The sequence below is a fragment of the Ambystoma mexicanum genome, chromosome 6p (genome assembly GCF_040938575.1).
Source record: "Ambystoma mexicanum isolate Mex_15411 chromosome 6p, UKY_AmexF1_1, whole genome shotgun sequence".
Classification (NCBI taxonomy): domain Eukaryota; kingdom Metazoa; phylum Chordata; class Amphibia; order Caudata; family Ambystomatidae; genus Ambystoma; species Ambystoma mexicanum.
The window spans coordinates 1,246,376,076-1,246,399,534 of record NC_090935.1 but is presented as its reverse complement, the minus strand read 5'-3'; the positions used below and the strand labels follow the sequence as shown (position 1 = coordinate 1,246,399,534).

The 23,459-nt window shown below is 41.7% G+C and overlaps 1 protein-coding gene across 1 annotated transcript in view; it reads left to right on the top strand.

The window, feature by feature from the left end:
* Window positions 1-23,234, top strand: part of CEP78 (centrosomal protein 78) — a 1,593,497-nt gene extending 1,570,263 nt beyond the window's left edge. The window contains exon 16 of the mRNA XM_069625901.1: window positions 11,295-23,234. Coding sequence (XP_069482002.1) covers window positions 11,295-11,855 — 561 coding nt within the window. The 3' untranslated portion in view covers window positions 11,856-23,234. The remainder of the gene's footprint in view (window positions 1-11,294) is intronic.
* The last annotated feature ends 225 nt before the right edge of the window (window positions 23,235-23,459 follow it).

The following is a 23,459-nucleotide window of genomic DNA, read 5'->3' as shown; positions in this document are numbered from 1 at the left end:
TGACATGGAGTCCAGTTTCTGAATCCAATATATCTCTCTCTGATTTAATTTTTTAGTATGATTTCCCCCACGTGGAGATCTTTTTACTACTTCCAAAATGATAACCTTTAGTTGTGAAATGTTGTGTTTGTTCTCATTAAAGTGGCGTGCAACTGGTGATCTTATATTCTTAGTTCTAATGTTGCTCTTATGTTCATGCCAACGTTCCTTGGCTTTTCTGTTCGTTTGACCAATGTAAAATATTCCACATGGACAACTAAGTCCATAGATCACAGATTTCGTGTCGCATGTGGCATAATCCCCAAGTTTAATCCTCATACCATTGTATGGATGTTGTACATGGGTGCCTCTGATTATGCTGTTGCAATGTCCACAGTTTAAACACGCGAAGGTTCCTGTTTTTCTTGTTTGTAGAGACATCTGTTTCTCTTTTGGTGGTCTTTCAGCATGTACTAGCTGATCTTTAAAATTCCGGCCTCTTTTGTATGCTATGATTGGTGGTTTAGGGAACAATTTATTCAACTGTTGGTCCATTTCAATAATTCTCCAATTCTGCTTGATCATCCTGGCGACATGATGGCTTTGTCCTGAATATCTTAAGGCATATATGAATGGTGTTTCATTTGATTTCACTCTTGGAGTGAGTAATTCTTCTCTTGTTAATCTCTCTGTTTTCTCTCTGGCTCTCTCTTTGATATTGTTTGGGTATCCCCGTTTTCTGTATTTCTCAGTCATGGTGAGATTTGCTTCTTCCAATGTTGTAGATGTCGAAATTATACGCTTCAAGCGTAGAAATTGGCTGTATGGTAGATTGTCTCGTAGGTGTTCTGGGTGGTGACTCAGATAATGTAGTGAATTGTTTACATCTGTTTTCTTATGGTATATGTTTGTTGTTATGCCTTGTGGTCCTATCTCCAATTCAACGTCCAAAAAATGTAATTTGGGTGTACCCACTTCCAAGGTAAATTTTATTCTGTCGTGAATTGAGTTCAGGAAGTCTAAAAATAAGTCGACATCTGTCCTTGTTCCTCTCCAGACCACAAAAATGTCGTCTATAAATCTCTTCCAAATTACCAGGTTGGACATCCATCTTTGTTCAGTTAATATTTGCATGCTCTCCAAGAAGTACATGAATAAGTTTGCATATGCGGGTGCCATTGATGACCCCATGGAGGTGCCTGCTGCTTGTATGTAAAATTGATTACCATATCTGAAGTAATTATTGACAAGTATGATCTTACTTAGTTCCAATAGGAAGACTTTATTCGCGGTGCATTCGTTGGTGTTAACTAGCATCCATTCTAGGGCCTCCAGTCCATCTTGGTGGGGAATCGAGGTGTATAGACTTTGTACATAAAAAGATAATAGTGTATCGTCTTCCCTGATTTCTGGTAAGTTCTTCAGTATGTTTAGGAAATCCGTGGTATCTTTCAAATATGTCGTAGTGGTCTGGACTAATGGTTGTAAGGCCTTATCTACATAGACTGCCAAGGGGTTAAAAATACTGTCAGTTCCTGCTACTATTGGACGTAGTGGTGGTGTTTGTTGGTTCTTGTGTATTTTAGGCAATCCGTAGAATACCAGTGTTATTGGAAATTCTTTGGTGAGAAATTTCTTGGTCTTCTCAGAGATCCATCCCTCCTCTGTAGCTTTCTCCAATGTTGTTTCGATAATGTCCTTTATTTGTTTAGTGGGGTCTTGTGTAACCTTAATATAGGTTCCTTCGTCATTTAGTAATTCTTTAATTCCGTTATCATAATATGTTGTATCCATTATGACTATTGCCCCTCCCTTATCAGCTGGTTTCAGAGTTAAACTCGCGTCATCTGCTAATTCTTTAATTAGTTGGCTTTGGTGTCTTCTGATGTTGTAATTCCTAATTTTATTGAAGCTGACCCTCTTGAGGTCCTTTTGCATTTGTTCCTCGAACATTCTTATTCCAATGCTATTCACCTGTGGGTCGAAGGTACTCTTCGGTTTTATTTCCAGATATTCATGTGGTACAGTTGGTTCCCCCATCGTCGTGTTAGTATCGAAAAATACTTTCAATCTCATTTTTCTGGTTAATCTGTGTAAATTGACCTTCCCTTCTAATAAACTAGAGTTCTGTGTGGGTATAAAGGACAATCCTAGATTGAGAATGTCTAGTTCTTTGGTTAATGGTTTGCTCGAAATATTAATCACTAGTTGTTTGGTTTCTTTTTGGGTCTTAGATTTCTTTTTGCCTCTTCTCGCTGTCTTCCTTCTAAAAAAGAAGAAGGTTCGGTGTTTGAAGTTGTCGCTTTTGTGATGGACATTAATGGTGCATTTGAAAGATGTGAAGTGAGCCAAGAGCACTTCCCATCTGGTGCCGCCAGTAATGGGTGAGGAGGAGAAAAGGGAGAGGACAGAAACCCTATGGGGAATCCTTAAGTCAGAAGAAGGAACAGCAAAGAGAATGTCAGTGATAGTCTGTCTGGAGGAAGCATTGACGTAGGTGTCTGCGATTGGCAGACCAGGGTTGGTACTCAGGAGTGCCTTTTTTAGCTTCTTCCTTCCAGGCGTTGTGAGAGAGGGAAAATAGGAAATGGAGAATCAGTTAGAATAGATAGGGGTGACGGAGAGCACCCTGGCGACAGAGACTAGAGGGGGAGAATTGGAGGATAGCAGGGGGAGAGAGTCAGAAGCACTATGCAACAAGTAGGTTTAAGGGTTTTGAGCTAGAAAAGTCCTCTTTTTTAGGGGGCTGTGTGGCTGAGGACCAAGTGCAAACAATCTATCGACAGTAATGCCACTAAGTACAGCTACCCGCCCATACACATGCTAGATGTGCTTGGTTGCGCTAAGTGTTAGCAGTCATATTGGTCATTGGATCCAAATAGAACAAGAGAGAGGGATAGAGATCAACATATTTTAATTAGTCTATAGAAGAGACTGACATGTTAAAACACAATAATGCATTTCATTTACACAAAACATAAAAACACTGTTTTTCCTAACCAAGAGAGCAGCAACTGTAATTGACATATTTGAACAGTTGAGTGAGGTTAGTATAAGTGTAATATTGACATTGCATATATCCACAGTTGCTATTTTATTAGTCCTTGACTCTGTCGACACAGAGAAATGTGTTTCTGGGTATCAGCGGGTGTGATTTGAGAACAGACACTCTCTAGCTGGCTTAGTCTGTCATGAGACATGTGCTGAACCCGTCTTCAGGACGATGGATTTTAGGGACACAGCAACTAAATGATGCAGCTAAAAACCAAAAAACACGAAAAATGTGTTAGTGGCGCCTTTAAGAGCTAAATAGGGATCTCTATGGGTGTACACACGCAGCCATTCGCACTGACCTTTCAATTTCTTTGTAGCAGTATAGGGCGTCGGAAATGGTGACCTTGGACCAAATTCGAAAAACTGTGCGAACTCACAGTTGAACAAAAGCTAAAAATAAAAATTTTTGTTTTTAGCTGTTGATGTTTTCAGGTACCATTTTTGTTTATGTTACATTTTGGTACGCGGAAAAGCATATACGCTGGATCATTTAACACATTGAATTTTAGTGGAACTTAATGAATCAATATATTGACGTGCCAGAATTGGCAAGAGAGCAGGCAGTAGTTGTTACCTTAATTCCATAAGTTTGTGCATGGACAGTAGTTAGCCGTGTTGTTGTTATTAATGGAAGGTTGAAATACATTCCCCGAAAAACACGGACTGGAAAGGGTGTCGTTCGTAGAATTGACACGAATCCTCAAGCGGGCGCCGTGTAGCTGTTTTTCGGAGAGAAAAACATACGGAGCTGCCGTTAGATAATTGAGCGACGTAGGGATCGTGATTCATTTATCTGGTTTGTCCCAGCCATTGTATTCGCTTACCTACGTCTTTGCGAAATATTCTGCCGAGAGGGTGCGGGCTGTCGCGATGTCGAACAACGAGTGAAACGCTGGTTGCTGCCGACCAGGTAATTTTAATTGAGCACCCGACAACTAGACCGTAAGTATGCTTGTAGTTAACATAGCATTTAACGCCATATTGGATGGGAAAATGGCCGGTTTCAGTGTTACCACGTCTAGTGAAGGAAATAAGACGTATTTTTAATGTAAAAAATTCGAAACCAATTAGCCACGTTATTTATCGTGATGCTATCGATGCTTGTTGCTAAATTAATGTTTCGTGACCGATTGAAAGGTCTTTACTGATTATTGTGGCCAGCGAAAAATTGAGTAATGTCACTGTGCAAAAAAAATTGAGAAATAGCAGAGTGTCATGGCAGTGAGGCCCAAGTGGTTAAAGACATTATCACGCAACCAGCAGCGTTTACGAAAGTGAACTGTGTGATTGAGTAAGCTACTGTGGCCCAAGCCAGGATGTGTTTTAAGGCCACTAAACGTGTGAGCAGAAGTTATTTACGAAGGAACAGACTCCATTCTATTCCAATGTTAAGGCCGGCTTGTACTGTGTTTAAATTATAAATCCACTTTTGTTCGAGCTGTCTTAGTTTTCGGTCTCTGTCCCCACCACGCGGATGTGGTGGTACTGTTTGAAGTATGACCCACTGGATGTCTTTTACAGTGTGTTTAGCTTTCACGAAGTGGGCCACTAATGGTTTTTCGGGCACTGCATTTTTTACACATGAGCGGTGCTCGCATATTCTTTGTTTTATAGGTCTCTTCGTTTTGCCAATATATACAAGCCCACAGGGGCAAGTGATGGCATAAATAGCCCAAGAGGTGTTACAGTTTGTGAATTTATTAAGATGCCAGATGAACCCGTTAAGAGTGACAGTTTTAAGGTTATCTGTTAATTCACATACTGAGCATTTGCCACATTTAAAATGCCCAGTGACTGGCGGTAGATGCCATAATGTAGTTTGTGACGAAGTCTGAGTTGTTTTTTGGATCTTATATGTGTGTACCAATTTGTCACGTAAATTAGGCATACATTTAAAGGCAAAGCGTGGTTTCTGTACAAAGAAATCTTCAGTTTGTATTAAGGACCAATTTTTCAGAATGCACCGGCGCAAATCATTGCTAATAGGCGAAAAAGTCGAAACACAGGTGATTTTATCCTCTTGTGTCTTTGCTTGTTTTTCCAGACACCGAGATCTATCTGTGTTTCGTGCCCTTTTCATAGATCGTCTAATGATGTGTGGGGGATATCCCCGTTCTTTTAATCTAAGGGACAGATTTTGACTGTGACTGTCAAAGTCTTCTTTAGTCGAACAGTTTCGCCTAATTCGTAGAAATTGGCCAAAGGGAAGATTTTCCCGCAGTGATTGTGGATGAAAGCTTGTAAAAGAAAGCAGAGTGTTCTTGTCCGTGGGTTTTTTGTAAAGAGTGGTGTTCAGGGTGCCTAACGTTGTTTTGTAAATTTCTAGATCCAAAAACGCTATTTTGTGGTGATCATAATGCATGGTGAAATTTATGCATGGGTCTTGTTTGTTTAACCATTCTAAAAAGTTGGTCAATGTTGTTACATCACCACGCCAAAGTAGGAACACATCATCTATGTAGCGATGCCACGTGATGATTTCCGTTGTGAAGGGATTATTATTGTGGTAAACCGATTTGTGTTCTAAATCATCCATGAATAAATTGGCCAAGTCAGGTGCAAATGTGGCCCCCATGCTTGTCCCATGTAGCTGTTGAAAAAATGTATTGTCTACCATGAAGAAGTTATTCACCAAAGCTATTCTAATGCATTCACATATAAAATCGGATGGCGGTGACAAGTCCGCTCTTTTCTCGAGATATGTGTGTATTGTCTGGATGCATTGCAACTGAGGAATACTGGTATATAACGATTCTACATCCAATGTGACCAAAATGTCATCGGGAGAAATCACAAGGTCGTTGACAATTTTTATCATATGGGTGGTGTCTTGAACATATGACTTCATTTTGAGCACAAATGGTCTAAGAAAAAAATCCGTGTAGATAGACAAAGGTTCTAACAATGAGCCGATAGCAGCGACAATGGGACGACCTGGTGGATCTACCGCATTTTTATGGATCTTTGGAAGGCAGTATAGGGCAGGAGTAATGGGATGGCTAATGGTAAGGAAAGACTTTTCTTCATCGTCGATCCACCCTTCATTGAATGCATGAGCCAGAAGACTGTTAATTTCCTCTTGGATAGTTTCAGTTGGGTTGCCTTTTAGTTGTTTGTAAAATTTTCTATTCTCTAATTGTCTCCTAATCTCAGTATCGTACTTTTTTGTGTCCCATAAAACCCCCCTCCTCCTTTACACCATTGTCTTCTATGGTTTCGCCTGAAATCATTAGCTTTGAAAACAAAGTGCTCCGAGAGATGAAAACTCTTATAAAAACAAAAAACAAATGTAGAAGTAATCTCTCTAAAAAAGAACAATCGGCTCTTACCAATTTGGAAAACAACAACTCTTTTGTGATTAAGCCAGCAGATAAGGGCGGAGGGGTTGTTTTATGGGACACAAAAAAGTACGATACTGAGATTAGGAGACAATTCGAGAATAGAAAATTTTACAAACAACTAAAAGGCAACCCAACTGAAACTATCCAAGAGGAAATTAACAGTCTTCTGGCTCATGCATTCAATGAAGGGTGGATCGACGATGAAGAAAAGTCTTTCCTTACCATTAGCCATCCCATTACTCCTGCCCTATACTGCCTTCCAAAGATCCATAAAAATGCGGTAGATCCACCAGGTCGTCCCATTGTCGCTGCTATCGGCTCATTGTTAGAACCTTTGTCTATCTACACGGATTTTTTTCTTAGACCATTTGTGCTCAAAATGAAGTCATATGTTCAAGACACCACCCATATGATAAAAATTGTCAACGACCTTGTGATTTCTCCCGATGACATTTTGGTCACATTGGATGTAGAATCGTTATATACCAGTATTCCTCAGTTGCAATGCATCCAGACAATACACACATATCTCGAGAAAAGAGCGGACTTGTCACCGCCATCCGATTTTATATGTGAATGCATTAGAATAGCTTTGGTGAATAACTTCTTCATGGTAGACAATACATTTTTTCAACAGCTACATGGGACAAGCATGGGGGCCACATTTGCACCTGACTTGGCCAATTTATTCATGGATGATTTAGAACACAAATCGGTTTACCACAATAATAATCCCTTCACAACGGAAATCATCACGTGGCATCGCTACATAGATGATGTGTTCCTACTTTGGCGTGGTGATGTAACAACATTGACCAACTTTTTAGAATGGTTAAACAAACAAGACCCATGCATAAATTTCACCATGCATTATGATCACCACAAAATAGCGTTTTTGGATCTAGAAATTTACAAAACAACGTTAGGCACCCTGAACACCACTCTTTACAAAAAACCCACGGACAAGAACACTCTGCTTTCTTTTACAAGCTTTCATCCACAATCACTGCGGGAAAATCTTCCCTTTGGCCAATTTCTACGAATTAGGCGAAACTGTTCGACTAAAGAAGACTTTGACAGTCACAGTCAAAATCTGTCCCTTAGATTAAAAGAACGGGGATATCCCCCACACATCATTAGACGATCTATGAAAAGGGCACGAAACACAGATAGATCTCGGTGTCTGGAAAAACAAGCAAAGACACAAGAGGATAAAATCACCTGTGTTTCGACTTTTTCGCCTATTAGCAATGATTTGCGCCGGTGCATTCTGAAAAATTGGTCCTTAATACAAACTGAAGATTTCTTTGTACAGAAACCACGCTTTGCCTTTAAACGTATGCCTAATTTACGTGACAAATTGGTACACACATATAAGATCCAAAAAACAACTCAGACTTCGTCACAAACTACATTATGGCATCTACCGCCAGTCACTGGGCATTTTAAATGTGGCAAATGCTCAGTATGTGAATTAACAGATAACCTTAAAACTGTCACTCTTAACGGGTTCATCTGGCATCTTAATAAATTCACAAACTGTAACACCTCTTGGGCTATTTATGCCATCACTTGCCCCTGTGGGCTTGTATATATTGGCAAAACGAAGAGACCTATAAGACAAAGAATATGCGAGCACCGCTCATGTGTAAAAAATGCAGTGCCCGAAAAACCATTAGTGGCCCACTTCGTGAAAGCTAAACACACTGTAAAAGACATCCAGTGGGTCATACTTCAAACAGTACCACCACATCCGCGTGGTGGGGACAGAGACCGAAAACTAAGACAGCTCGAACAAAAGTGGATTTATAATTTAAACACAGTACAAGCCGGCCTTAACATTGGAATAGAATGGAGTCTGTTCCTTCGTAAATAACTTCTGCTCACACGTTTAGTGGCCTTAAAACACATCCTGGCTTGGGCCACAGTAGCTTACTCAATCACACAGTTCACTTTCGTAAACGCTGCTGGTTGCGTGATAATGTCTTTAACCACTTGGGCCTCACTGCCATGACACTCTGCTATTTCTCAATTTTTTTTGCACAGTGACATTACTCAATTTTTCGCTGGCCACAATAATCAGTAAAGACCTTTCAATCGGTCACGAAACATTAATTTAGCAACAAGCATCGATAGCATCACGATAAATAACGTGGCTAATTGGTTTCGAATTTTTTACATTAAAAATACGTCTTATTTCCTTCACTAGACGTGGTAACACTGAAACCGGCCATTTTCCCATCCAATATGGCGTTAAATGCTATGTTAACTACAAGCATACTTACGGTCTAGTTGTCGGGTGCTCAATTAAAATTACCTGGTCGGCAGCAACCAGCGTTTCACTCGTTGTTCGACATCGCGACAGCCCGCACCCTCTCGGCAGAATATTTCGCAAAGACGTAGGTAAGCGAATACAATGGCTGGGACAAACCAGATAAATGAATCACGATCCCTACGTCGCTCAATTATCTAACGGCAGCTCCGTATGTTTTTCTCTCCGAAAAACAGCTACACGGCGCCCGCTTGAGGATTCGTGTCAATTCTACGAACGACACCCTTTCCAGTCCGTGTTTTTCGGGGAATGTATTTCAACCTTCCATTAATAACAACAACACGGCTAACTACTGTCCATGCACAAACTTATGGAATTAAGGTAACAACTACTGCCTGCTCTCTTGCCAATTCTGGCACGTCAATATATTGATTCATTAAGTTCCACTAAAATTCAATGTGTTAAATGATCCAGCGTATATGCTTTTCCGCGTACCAAAATGTAACATAAACAAAAATGGTACCTGAAAACATCAACAGCTAAAAACAAAAATTTTTATTTTTAGCTTTTGTTCAACTGTGAGTTCGCACAGTTTTTCGAATTTGGTCCAAGGTCACCATTTCCGACGCCCTATACTGCTACAAAGAAATTGAAAGGTCAGTGCGAATGGCTGCGTGTGTACACCCATAGAGATCCCTATTTAGCTCTTAAAGGCGCCACTAACACATTTTTCGTGTTTTTTGGTTTTTAGCTGCATCATTTAGTTGCTGTGTCCCTAAAATCCATCGTCCTGAAGACGGGTTCAGCACATGTCTCATGACAGACTAAGCCAGCTAGAGAGTGTCTGTTCTCAAATCACACCCGCTGATACCCAGAAACACATTTCTCTGTGTCGACAGAGTCAAGGACTAATAAAATAGCAACTGTGGATATATGCAATGTCAATATTACACTTATACTAACCTCACTCAACTGTTCAAATATGTCAATTACAGTTGCTGCTCTCTTGGTTAGGAAAAACAGTGTTTTTATGTTTTGTGTAAATGAAATGCATTATTGTGTTTTAACATGTCAGTCTCTTCTATAGACTAATTAAAATATGTTGATCTCTATCCCTCTCTCTTGTTCTATTTGGATCCAATGACCAATATGACTGCTAACACTTAGCGCAACCAAGCACATCTAGCATGTGTATGGGCGGGTAGCTGTACTTAGTGGCATTCCTGTCGATAGATTGTTTGCACTATGCAACAATACAATCTCACCAGGCGGACAAGCAGACAGAAACAATGAGCACGCTGGAAATGCCCAGATTTACAGATCATTAACAAATTGGAAAGCACAGCTAAATTCATATTTTGCCAGAAAGCACTAAAAAGCAGTGCAAAATGGAGGATGCACAGTTGGAAGCACACCTAAATTATGAATTTTGCCAGAAAACACTAAAAAGCAGTACAAAAAGGTGGAAGCACAGTTGGAAACGCAGCCGAGAATAGAAAAAAAAGAGTTTAAATGCAGGGCATTAAGAAAGTAGTAGAGAGCAATCAGTATGAGGCACAACACAATATGTAGTTCAATTGGTGCAGAGATTAGAGGATTAAAGATTAGGCAGCAGGAAACAATTAGAGCAGTCATAGTGTCCAAGGAAGGTGGGTGGACCAATGCGATCCTTATTGCTTACCAGAGCAATTGAAGTCACGATTTGTTCGTGGTCAGAACATGCAGTGGACCAAGTCAGTGAGAATCCTTTCGGTACATTGCCGAAAGGAGTAGCGGCAGGGAGAGATTCTCCCTCCAGCTTCAGACAGGATCAGACAGGGGCCTTTGCGTGGACCTTTTCGGGAGGGAGGAAGCCGGCTCTCGCCTGCCGGCTCCCTGATTGGCCCTGAAGAGAACATCTCTGGCCTATCACTGTGGGGGCTGGACAGTTCTTGGAGCCCTCCTATGCTCAGAATTGCGATGGCCATGTTGGGGTGTAGTTAAGGGCTACGCTTCCAGATACATGCACTGGGTGATGAAACTAAATGGATACCGCATCACAAAAACACGCATTAATTGAGGGCAGTGCAATGATTTCTGAAGCACTCACCGGTTCTGTAGTTGAAAAACTGAAGCGCAAAGTGGATGCAGGGTAATGTAGTTGCAAGTCTTTCATTTTCTCTGAAGTCCAAATGGAACAGTGTGTATTATTTAAACTGCGTGATTGTGGCAGACAGGAATATTTTTGTTGTACTCTTTTGCAGATCTTCTTCAATTGATAGACTACGTATGATTTGCATATCCCCTCTATGATACAGCTCTGTATCAAATATGACATGTTCTTTGCTACATTTTGTACATTTGGGAGTAAGTAATGCTGTGGGTGTAACTCATTGGTCTGTAATTTAATTATAAGAGACATTGTAGACAATTCTCAGAAAATGTATGTATATCGACTATAAAAAACAGATCTTGCCAGGCAACCATTGTCTGGAGATTCTAATACCAGCCCTCAGCAACATCTTACAGGCAGACACATTTCAATCTAAACTTGGTAATGAAACCTGCAGCTATAAAAAAAAGGCATGCAGGCTCTCTCATATATGTACTGTTTAAAAAGTTACCTTTTTTAATATTGGTTTATATTAAGTTGTGTATTTCTCTTTTAGGCGGGTGGCAAACATTCTGAGGGGAATATTCCCAGCTTCTTTGATTCTCAAGAACTAGCTCTTGATGCCATTTCTACAGCTAAATTGCACCCTACAGTACCAGTATCTGAACAGCAACTGCTCCAGCAAGCCCATAGGACAGAAGCAGAACTTGTTTTGGATACTCAAAGAAAAAGTAGAGATGCTCCTAGCCACAGCAGCTTACCTTCTTCGAAGAATAATGGAAGGAATACTAATGAGAATGCTAATTCGAAGCTCGATCGCTTATTGGACCAGCAAACTATTACTAGTCACCGTTCCTCTTCTGAGTCCACCGTGAACCGGAAGAGCCATGGTAGCAAGAAGTCCAGTTCTATAAGTGGAAAAAGCAAACGAGAGTCCAAAAGAAGTCATTCCTCCCACAGCATCAAGGGAAGCCATAGTGAATCTGCTAACGGACACGGAAATCTTTCTAGACCAAATGTCGCACCTGACAGTAAAAGTAATGGCACAATCTCTGAATCTGAAATACAGGAACATATACATTCCATTGAAAGCCTAAGAAGTGATGAGAGACTGTAATGTTTTATTTTTAAAGAATGAAAATACTCGAAGGGTGCAGCAGGAAATTAGTTTAACCATTTTTGGTTTAGTTAGGTTTAATTAAGTAAAAGAAAGTCTTTGGTATATGATTAGTGAAATCTATTTGGGGATATTGATCAGGAACCACAGCATTTCAGTCTATTTGTAGGGTAAGCCATGAATGTTTGCAATGAACTTCTTTTCTGTGGGTACAGATTGTAGGATTGCAATGTTTGTACGGTAAAAGTGGAAAAACCAAAAATGTAATTTACAGAAATAATTTGTGATGCCATTTGTTTTTAACATAGTGAAAATGTATTGTGTGGGATTGTGAACCATTTGGGCACCTAGGTCACATTCAAACTAAACATTAATATGTGTGTATCATAAGTCTTTGGCAATTGCACACATTAAGTAGAGCTTTTTTATTGCACCATTTTGTGTGGATTTTGGGCTGTCATAATGTGCCAAATTAACTTAAGTTCTCAATTTGTGCACTTAGTAGTGGTTTCTCACACCACAACATATGAGTACTGTGCATTTTGTATTTTCAAGCTAGAGTGACAGTTACTGATATGTTTTTTATTTTTTAGATTACATTTTTTAAACCTTTTTAGTCCCATAAACAATCCCATGACATTCCCAACACACTATAGCATAGTGGTAGATGTTTTATTTGTGAAATATACTTCCTAAAATATCTTATATGCACATTAAATGCCTCCCCTTTCACCACCCCCTCCCCAAACTCTCCATTGGATGTGTCTGTTTTACTCCGGTCTTCACTGTTAATAAATCCATAGATGCTCTTTCCTGTAGCATTTTGGTCATATTCCTACATGTTAATTCTGTCAGCTTGCACATTTGCCTGAAGTGTTGTGAGCTGTTGCTGGCGTGCTATACCGCTACTTGCACCTCATAAATTGGCTCATGCCTGTCAACCATGTGTTTTTTTTAAACAGAGAGAAGAGATTGGGGACACATCACACCGCCTGGCAGCAATGTTCTATAGAATTCCCAATGCTGCTGCCTTTGGTTCCCTATCCGCCCACTACTGCAGAGATTACCTATCCTGCCCTTAAATAATTCCAAAATTCTCCTGCAATTCCTTATTTTATGCATAAATGTGACAGTTCTAGTTGCATCTCAGGCAATGTGATTAGAATGTCCATCCCATCTTCTACACTTTGGTCCTGGTGTAAAAATACAGTGAAATTATTTTAGCTGTCCTAAGCACAGTCTTGAGCTGAGAAATGCTTCTCTGGAGAAGCAAAACTCACCACAACTCAGCTTGCCTACATTCTCGTATCGTTTTGCCCACAGCCCTCACATGTTCTAAAGAGTAAAATTGACTGTGGTCTAACAGATGCTTAAATTTGCTTTTTTTTCTGATGGTTCATGCTGTATGTTTGCCTCCCTGTTAATAATGGCTCAGGATGGTTTCAGCACATGCCCGACGAACTGAAGGTAGTTATATAATTACTGCATCTCACCTTGTCAAAATAATGAATATGTCTTTGTATCAGTACATCTCCCAGCTTGGGGATTCCTATCTGTTCCCAAATCATTTAACATTCCAACCTTCCACCATCCTGATCCTGAGGAATCCTTCCCAGGGCAGAATTTCCCCGTTGTAAGCTTGCATCTCTGCCACAGGCCCCCTGTTGATTTCTTCCACACTATCACTGCCTCAATCAGGGATGGTAGGCTTACATTGTGCCCATCCGCATATACTAAGTGCATCAGGACATCAACCCCTATCATGGCTCATTTTCCGTCACAGTGCTGGGTCCTTCATGACTGATGCATCCCGTCTTTTATCACCAGCAACTGACTAGGAATAGTTCTATGCTTCTGTCAAACACTACACTAAAATAACCAGAGCGTTTCTGTGGTGACAGTCATTTCATTGCAGACCCCTCCAGTTTTCAGAAGTATCTGCTTGGATTTGAAGGAGGGTATTATGAAGCATGAACAGAAACCTTGGCAGCGATATCATTTGAAATAGCGCCACCTTTCACATTTGTGACACTAGGAGCCTTTTCCAGTCTTCAGCATCTTCACTAAACCTCTCCAGCACTGTGCCAAGTTGAGACCCTAAATCTATCCTTCTCTCTTGTGATCTTAATGCTCAGGTGTTGTAAATGCTTTCCAGTTCGAATGGGCAACTTCCAGGTGTGCAAGTAAAAATAAACTTCTCCCAATGTATCCTTAATCTTAAGTGTCCTCCAAATTCCTTCATACCCTGGATCCAGACAAGACTGGTTTGCCTTGGTAGATAAACGTGTCTCCATATAGGGAGATGTTGTCCGTTATTCTTGTCCCTCACCTCCAACCCCCATCCAATCCCCCCAATGACTACGGAACTTTGTTCAAGATCAGATCTCTCCTTATCCACTGTGGAATACATAATCCTACTCCAGGGTTTTGACATTTTGGAGCGTCCAAAGAAAGGATTGTAAACAGTTTCTTTATTTGCTTTGCTATTATCCAAAATGTTCTGCAGCCTTCGCGGGAGAATTACTGTGGAACTGCATGACATGAAGCCACAGTGGTCCAGTGGTTCCATTTTACAAGCAGCATAACAGCTGCCATCAACCAGTTTGCCAAGATGTTGGCCAAAGCCTGAGCCTTAACCAATATCAGGGAGGTCAACCAGAATCTCTGGGCTTCTGGTGGCACTATTCCCTTCTCTTTGCATTTCCTTTACATATCCAGTAATTATGCTGTAGACTATAAGTCCCAGTTTTCTTTACCAACTTGTCTGGCAGGCTATTAGGGTCTGGTGTCTTCCCACTTTGAAGTTGTTCCAGGCTTCATGTCTCCCTCCTGAAGCTCCCTATGGTTCAGGCAAATCGCCCATATGGGTTACCCTGCATTCTATGAACCTGAAATGTGGAAGGCCTCCTAGCCAATACAGCCACCCCTCTCGTCCTTGTAGGTTAGCCTTCATAGGAACTCAACCTGTAAAGCTAACTGCCCCATAAAGTGGTACTTTGTTTCTGTCAAGTGCGCCTCTGCAGCAATGGCAAAGTGTCATTTTGAGAACTCCAAAATCACCTCATGGTGAATTTAGGTTTCTGTGTCTGTTTGCATTTCATGATATTACTGTAGCAGGGATGTTACTCTGTAATATAGTTAAATTGACCCTCATGCACCTTCACAAAACATTTTTTAACACAACAGTTATAGAGTTGAGTCTGTACTTTATTCCCTAATGTACAACATTCCCCAACTCCCCCTTCTCCAAACTTTCTACTCAGAAGCATTTTGTTGCTGTGAAGAATCAAAATGGCATCTTGTTACAGGTTATAAAACTTTATGGGGTGATTTATCACCTTAAAATACCTTCCGGCGTCCCTAAAACCTCTATGTGGATTAATGGGACTTCTTAAACCCCCGCCCTACCCCTGTCTTGGTCGCCAATCCTGCTGTAGTACATTTGTGAAAGCAATCAACATTATCTCAGACGATCCCTCCTATTTTCGGATTCTCCAAAGGACTCAATAATCGTTTGCCCTTTTGTATGTCACCTCCATTTATGTTGCGGCACTCTTCAGATCTTCCTGGACATCTCTTTTCCCTACACTTTTGGTTCCCTCTTTCTCCACTGCTCCTTCAATCTGGATGACATTCCTTGTTTGTTTTCTGAGAGTACTTGCTTGTCCCTGGAGATGTTGCGGCTTGTCTCATTGTCATACTGCTGTGTAAGCATCTGTAGCTCTTGGTTCTTTGGCTCCAGTCTGCCTTCCAGTCCCAGTCCTCCTAAGAAGTCTCATAAGAGTGAATGTGAAACTTGCCATCCACCAAACCTTGAGTTTTGCCAGATAAATAAGTCTGTACTGGAGTTGTAAATCCCTCTTCTTTTTGTTGGCCCCTTGAAGTATGATGTGCTCCATTGGCAAATTTATATTTCATCTGGTTGTTATTCCTCGCTTCCAGGTTGTTATTCCTCGCTTCCAAGAGGATCAGATTGATATATCTTTAATTTAAGACTTGGGTTGTTATGGCATATAGAAGGGTTTCTTTAGAAAATTACCTTTCCAATTCTCAATGCACCGTTTGGAAGAGGACGTGACTAACAGAGATTCTCATCCTATTTTTATTTTTTTTACTATACCAGGAACGTTTCAGGTCACCCTGCCTTCAAAGTTTCGGATTCTTTTCTCCACTTTCCTGAACCTGCCCTGATATGAAGTTCCAGATTAAGGAGGGAGATCTCGGATGCCACTGAGCTTATCTAGCCTTTTAGCAGTTCCTGAAATACTTGAGGACTGCCGATAAGGTGTCCTTCATTTGTCTTCCCACATATGATCATCAACAGTGTGCCTCAGTGGTGCTGGCTGCATCTCTCTAACGGTTGTGGTAATCATGTCCATATTGGACTGCTGTGGTGTGGTTGCAAGCAGTGCTAACCTCTGGGCCTGCCCTGAGCCACTCCACTGAGCCTGATATTCCACTCCTAGGTATCAGTGTGCATCCCCCAGAGCTCACCACAGGGCAGTCTGTTACTCTGTTCACTCCTCCACCCACAGATTGTGCCCCTACTGCCTCACCTGCAGATTCACATGGCCCGTCTATAGAACTGTTCTGCCTTCAGAGTGCCTCCTTTGGGTAAGTACTCAATCAACTTTGGATGAACTGCTAATCCTGGTCCCAGCTGCTGCGATGCTTTTCACTAGTGGAGGTTTCTTTTCTCCTTGTAGAGATATTCACAGGAGTGGGCCTGTAGGCCAAACACCCTTCTATCACTACCTTTCCCTACATGCCTTCCCTATCAGAGCGTGCCTCCATGCTGACCCTGGTACCATCTTTCAATTGTCATTGCACTAGAGTGGAATCTGCTTCTACCTACTTTGTTCCAATCACCTTGCAACCGTGAGGTCCAGGATCTCGGGTGTTGTCCAGATCAATACTGCATACACATTTCGCTTCAGATGTGCCATGTAACTAGCTTTACAGGGGGTTTTGCTGCACATAGCTCAATGAGCACAGACCCCCCTCCTCACTGCCATTCTGGCAAATCCGCACACCTCTCCTACATTGACATTAATGTGTCTTTTAGAAAGTCCAAAAGCCCTAATAGCTGCCGATTGCATTATCACCACTTAGCTGACTAATGTAGAATATACAGCTAACGGAAGGGGGAGAGTTAATAAAAAAAAAAAGAAAATTGTTGTACATTCAATAAATGAGTTAAGTTGCAGCTGCAAAACATGGATGCATTTTGCACCACGTTAAATCTATACGCAAGAACATTTGCTAATTTTAAAATATCTTGTGTGCAAAGGACAGATGGCAGCAGTTTTATTTACAATTGACCTGGGCCACATTGAAATCGGCGAGGCAGATATGACTTAAGCTTTAATCTTGGATGAGAGCTTCTAAGTCACTCCTTTACACAACTCTTCCACGTTTGTCCTCTACCCTTTCCACCATACTTCTGGGACGTCAGTCCAAAAGGGAAGGGAGCGCAGCCATTTTATACTCCAAATCTGTCAATGTTGATTGTAAAGCCAAGGCTTGTGGGTGGGAGCACTGCCCCAACATGCTCATCCCTCAGAATATTCCCTCAACAAACCAATACTTTTCTGAATCAATCCACTGTATTACCAGTGTCCTCAGAGGATCCCTACTTGGGGTATAAATATTACCCTTGCGGCAAGACCTTAGCCGACCTGGTACTAGGGCTCTTACCAACGTGACACATCGGTGCCATGAGACAAACATACGAATACCGAGGGCTCAGTTCCTGAGGGCCTCAAACCTATTGCAAAGTTTTCTAATACTTTTACCAGGGCTTTCCTGAGGCCTTCTCTGAGCCTACACACAATATTGACCCAAAGCTCTCGCATGTAAGGTTCATGTGCAAAAAGACAAAGGTGAATTTGGATGTCGTTTTAGAGCCAGTGCACATATAGCTAAAATAAAAAAGGAATTGCCAAACTGCATGCAGGCTTTGTTCTACACTGACCTCTAGTTTGCAGTGAATCCTTTATCTGTAGCAAAGCTGTCATTCCCCTACTCTCTCTGTCCATGCCTTCATGATACACTAAGCACTATGTTGTCTCATCTACAACCCTATCTGTGTGCTTATCTTTGGATTCTGTCAGTTCCAGCCTATTCTGTTTACCAGTAAAGTCCATTTTTTTACTACATTCCAGGGGTTCATGACCTCCCTGGTTATAAGGGGGTATCTAACAGATATGATGAAGGGGGTTAGTGTTTTTCCTGTGCCTTCATTACTTCCCTCTATACCAAAGTCTTGGGTTACAGAACCTGTCCTCTGGGTGCTTCCCTGTTCCTTGATATTTTCCATTTAACCTCTGGACACTCCTCTGAAACTGCTGCTCCCACTGCCTGCTCCAGTTATTCCAGAGCACCTTTTCCTCAGTTCCCACCAGCAGCCTTGACCAATCGGATCAGGTCAGCGGAGAACAAAAGGGTGTGATATGGAGGAAGATGTTCAATCATCTGCTTTCAATCTTTATCAATGTAAGGATTTATGACTATTTTAGGGATTGATTCAGTCCCTGAAAGCATACAAGACAAGAATATTCAAGTCAATGCAGCATACAGTATGCAGCAATAATGATGGACAAAGTTGACGAGATCTGGGAGAAGTCTCCTTTAGTGCATGCCATTAACAAATGTACCAGTGGCCTGTTCCAACAGAAATATCTGCCTATGCATCTTCAAATGCAATCTTGGGTGTTCAGGGCATCTATTCTTTAAAACAAGTCCTCCTCAGCACCTCTGAGCAAGTAAGAAAACCTTTGAGAACATATACTCGAACATATAGAAGAACCTGGCTCGATATCTGAGGCAGGCAAATGAAGATACATTATTGGCAGTCTGAAACCTAATGTTGATGAAGCAAAGTGCTGAATTTGAAAGAGATATACCTGTGGATAATCCTATGGTCTTTATGTCTTAACTAGAAGAGGATAAATGGGTGGCAGCAGATATTATGGCAGCTTCCATAATTATATATTGGTGCATCACACAGGTGGATTGCCAGGGATACATCCTTACAGGACATCCTCCATTCCAAGGAGCCTATATATCAAGAAATAAGAAAGGACAACCTGCCATATCCTTGAAACTAATTCAGGGAATAAGCTAAAGAGCTTTAAGAAAATAACCTAGCAAAATAATCAAAGCAACCAGGGATTTTCAGACAAGCATTACCCACAGCACAATCGGCAAGATCAAGATCAACCTGCAAACAAGCCTTGAAAAAGACCTTGTGTGAAAACACATGTTGGCTGTGATCTGAATAATATTGGAACACAATAAACCAATTTCTTTGGATAATGAATCATTGAACAGACTTAAGTGTTGATTACACTTGTATTTCATGTATATTGGGCAAGCGCAACCCACTAGTACAATCATCTAACTCTATGCAACATTTGAGGTTAATGGTGTAACCTCAATATACTAGTTACGCTGCATGCCACATACCATAGTCTGCAAGCACACTTAAAATCGGTCTCACCCTGACTCTTGTTATATATAATTATATAGACAATGCCATACATGCTGTGTTCATTGTGTTGATGCCAGGCCTGGATCAAGATAGCCAAATGCAATTCAGAAACAAATCCTGGTTTACCATCTGATGGCATGCACCTCTCACATCCTCCAGTGGAAAATGAGCTGACAAAAAATAAAATGTTCATTCATAATGCCAAATCTTGTTTGCGCTGTCAGGCTGAAATGTAAAACTTGGCCATTTATGCCCAGATTCATGTTACCCTAATGGAATGTGTCACAAAGTATAGAAGGTACAAACATGAGCCAGGCTTGGAATACGTTTCCCAACAAGTTTTTATTAGCATTAATAAAACAAACTAAAGCAACTGTCCTAGGGTCACACAAACAACTCAGTTTTCACTTGGGAGCATACACATCTACCAGGAAGGCTCAAAATGGTTCAATTGAAGACTTCATTCAGTTTTTACTAGGACTGGTTCCTGGTTCTTCCCAATAGATTAACATAAAACCAAATTTTAGTGTCCCAAACAAAACATTTCCCAGACAAAATTATTTCACATGTTTGGAGTTACAATCTGTAGCAAAGTCTGTCTCTTCCTTGGAAATGTTCATGTGCAGTTATTGTACTTTGGGGAGTCATGTACCCAAGTCTCAAATCTGTACTGAAGATTTCAGTTTGATTCTGTAGTTGGTCTCTGGTTGGAGTTGGCCATAAACTAAGCCCTTGTGTGAAGTTCTTCCCTAGGCCCCTCACCACCTCACCCTCCCAGGGTTCTGGTTCTATGCCTTTCTACGCAACCTTTCTCTGCTCCTCAAAGTCCCACCATAAGCTTGTCTGGGAGGACCTTTCGTTTTTGTTCTTTCCTTCTCTCTATTGGTATCATTGTGCTTCTCCCACACCTTTTTTACACTGTGGCTCGAACTTCCCGTACCTGGGTACTTCCCTCTGCGCTTTCTCAGTCCGCTCCTCCTGCTCCTTCTCCTCTCTCCTAGTCCTGGTCATTCCCCACTTCATCTTTCTACTTTTCTTTGATAGTCTTCTTGTTGTTCACCATCTTCTCTTTAGGCAACTCCTACTCCTCAGGCACCTCCACATTGAGGGCTACCTTCTTCATCCTGTTCTCCTTGGTTTCTCTCACTACATCCTCCTAAGGCACCCCTGTAACCAGAGCTAACTTTGCAATCATTCTCTTGAAGCTTTCTGGGTCCTTAACTTCACAGATTCCTGGTTCTCCCCCAACCCCCGCACCCCCATTGTATTGGGCATCTTGGTTTTCCTCCCCCAGCCTCCTGGTGCTTTCTCTCCCAAATAGTTGGGCCTCTCTTGTACACACCAGCTTCTTCAGTCTTCCTTTCCTCACCCTCCTGGATCTCTTTCCTAACCCCCTTGATCTTTTTCTCTCCCCAGTCCCCTGGTTCTTCCCTCTTTTTGGCCCTCTGTATATATCTTTTCCCAACCCAACCTGCTGGGTCTTTCTCCTCCCAGCCTTCACTGTCCCTCCTCTGGCAACCTATCTCATGCTCCATTTCCGTTTGCACTCTTCACCAGCCATCTCCCAATGAGCTCCTTATCTACGCTCCCTCACCCTTCTGTCACAGGGCCTTCCATGCATCGGTCCTTGATCCAGCCTTCCAGCCCCTCTCTCTGGCGTTAGGGAATTCAGGTGCGTCTCCTTATGTTGCAGGTCTGGAGACCGGTTAATGGGTCTCATCCTGCTGGTTGGCTTACAGTTTTGTTGTCGGATTTGGGATTGGCTACTCCATGGGTCTGCAAACTTTGACTCTCCAGATGTGTTGTACTACACCTCCCATCATCCCTAACCAACATAGTCAATAGCCAGTTATCTTGAGAATTGTAGTCATGCTTTGTCAATAAAGCTTCTGCCCTACTTCCGTCTGCCTTTCCCTTGGCTAGAGTGTTGGCCATGTTGCTTTATCACACCTTGGCCAATGCTTCTGCCTTTCCTCTCTTCCCTTAGCCGTAACTGCTTTTTTCTTTTTCTCTATCCCCCGCCCCCTTCGCCATAATCTTCACTTTTACCTCTTTGGTTGTTTCTTTGCCCACTGTCTGTGCCTGTTTCGTAGGGCATTGCCTCAGGCTCTCTATAGTTGAGCAAAACAGTGAATTTCCAGTTGCTGACTGGGTGAGGGCTGTGCATACTTCAGCCACTCTGGGTATTAAGTGGAAGAGCAGTGTGAGTTTCCCATGACTGTCCTCTTTGGGTTGTGGAAAAACCTTTGTGGTTTGCTCAGGTCGTCCCCATACTCTCCCTGCCAAAGAATCTATCTAGAACTGTTTCCTGCCTCCCTTCTGAGTTTTCCTTCAGCAAGAGTGAAGGATTGGTACAGATTGAGTTCTTTCCTGCTGGGTTTAAGGTCTTCTTTCTTTTGAATACGTGGTTGACTTTTCGGGATCTGGAAGGGAATCCTAGGAGACATAATTCCTGAATGTGTTTTTTGTTGTAAGAATTGACTGGGTCACTAGCCTGGAGATTTAACTTTGCATACTGCAGGGCGTAGAGATGTCTTCCCCAGGTCCATGTGATGATGATCACCAAGTCACTTCATGACACAAACCACTTTGGAGCTTGGTAGGAAAACTTGCAAAGTTTCTAGGCAGCTAGGAAAGCCTTGTTCAAGTCCCAATACCACAGACAATGTTTATGTTTCTGCCATTGGTGGTTAGACATATAGCCACCCCCTTTCTTGTTCTTTGGAAAATGCCTTATCCTTGATTTCCAACCTTTCCAGCTGGACTCATCCAAAACATCCTTGGCAGCCTTGGGATCTTCTAAGACTGTAAAGGCCTTTTCTTTTTTTATTCCAACCCAGTCATCAAAAGATGGTCTCTTTTATATTATGAAGTGCAATCCTCTCACCCCGGTCTTGGACTTGAAATTGGTTCGCTTGGCTTTGACTCCAAAAATCTTTGAGCATATAGCCTGTTCAGTATCAAATTGGTCATGTTAAATATGGTTTCATAGTGGTTCATAAGTCCACTACACGAATTGGTGATCTGCAGTCACTGTCAGCATCTGAAACGTCTGTGGTCTTTCATAAGGAGAATGTTTTGAGGACACACTGGTCCTTTCTAACCAAAGGTTTCTTTATGAATTCTATTTAAACGAGATTTGCCTTCGTACTTTTTTCACAAACCCTTCTTCTGAAGCAGAAAGCACTCTTAACTCTGTAGATGTTCATAATTCCACTGCTTTCTCTAGAAAGCACAAACATATATAAATCCTCAGATATAATTTTTGTAACACATGGTGGTGATCATCTGGGCAAATATGTTTATAAGGGTTCTTCAACCTGATGGGTTGTTTCAAGCATTCTAGAGGCATATTAGGTTCATAAGGGATATCCAACGAATCTTGGAGCAAATAATGTGGTTTTCAAAGATCTGTTCACATTGTGGAAACCTTTTTTCTTCTTTTTATTGTATACGGGTTATTACAAACTGTATAAAAAACAATCTACATATCTAATTATCAAAAACATACATTGTGGAATCTGATATCTGTAAACCAGAGACTTGATTATCCAGATGTTATTGCAAAAACGTTTCCATGTATGTTAGTGCAAGCAGAGATGCTTAGTTTGGTCACTTTTGGTCGGTGTAAGTTAAGCGAAACCGCCTTGAGAATGACCTACACCTAGTAAAGTTGCCAGTGTGTTGGAGTATTCACCGTGGTGACTACTGCAGTCCTAGTACAGCATTTGCTTTTCTCACTCTTATCACTTCACCTAGTAATCCGTTAATCCCAGCAAGGGTGGATGTAAAAGGACTGTGAGGGGGACGAAATCAGAGAGCAAGATTTGACTCTGCTCCTGTGCATGCGCTGTGGCATAACATTCAGAATAAATGGGTTTTGCTGTGGTACCTTTCCTGGTGCATTTCAAGGTTCCCACCCCAACCACTATGCGGCAACCTCCGAACCCCCTCCACCTGCTCCCACTTATCTGCTAAGTGCTCCAACCTCCGGCTGCCTCCATCCTTCACTGTTTGCGCTCTAGATGCTACTTCCCCAGAAGCCTGACGCACAGCACACCTTCCCGGGGCCGCAGCATCTAGACCACGAACGGAATATGTTAATGTTCATT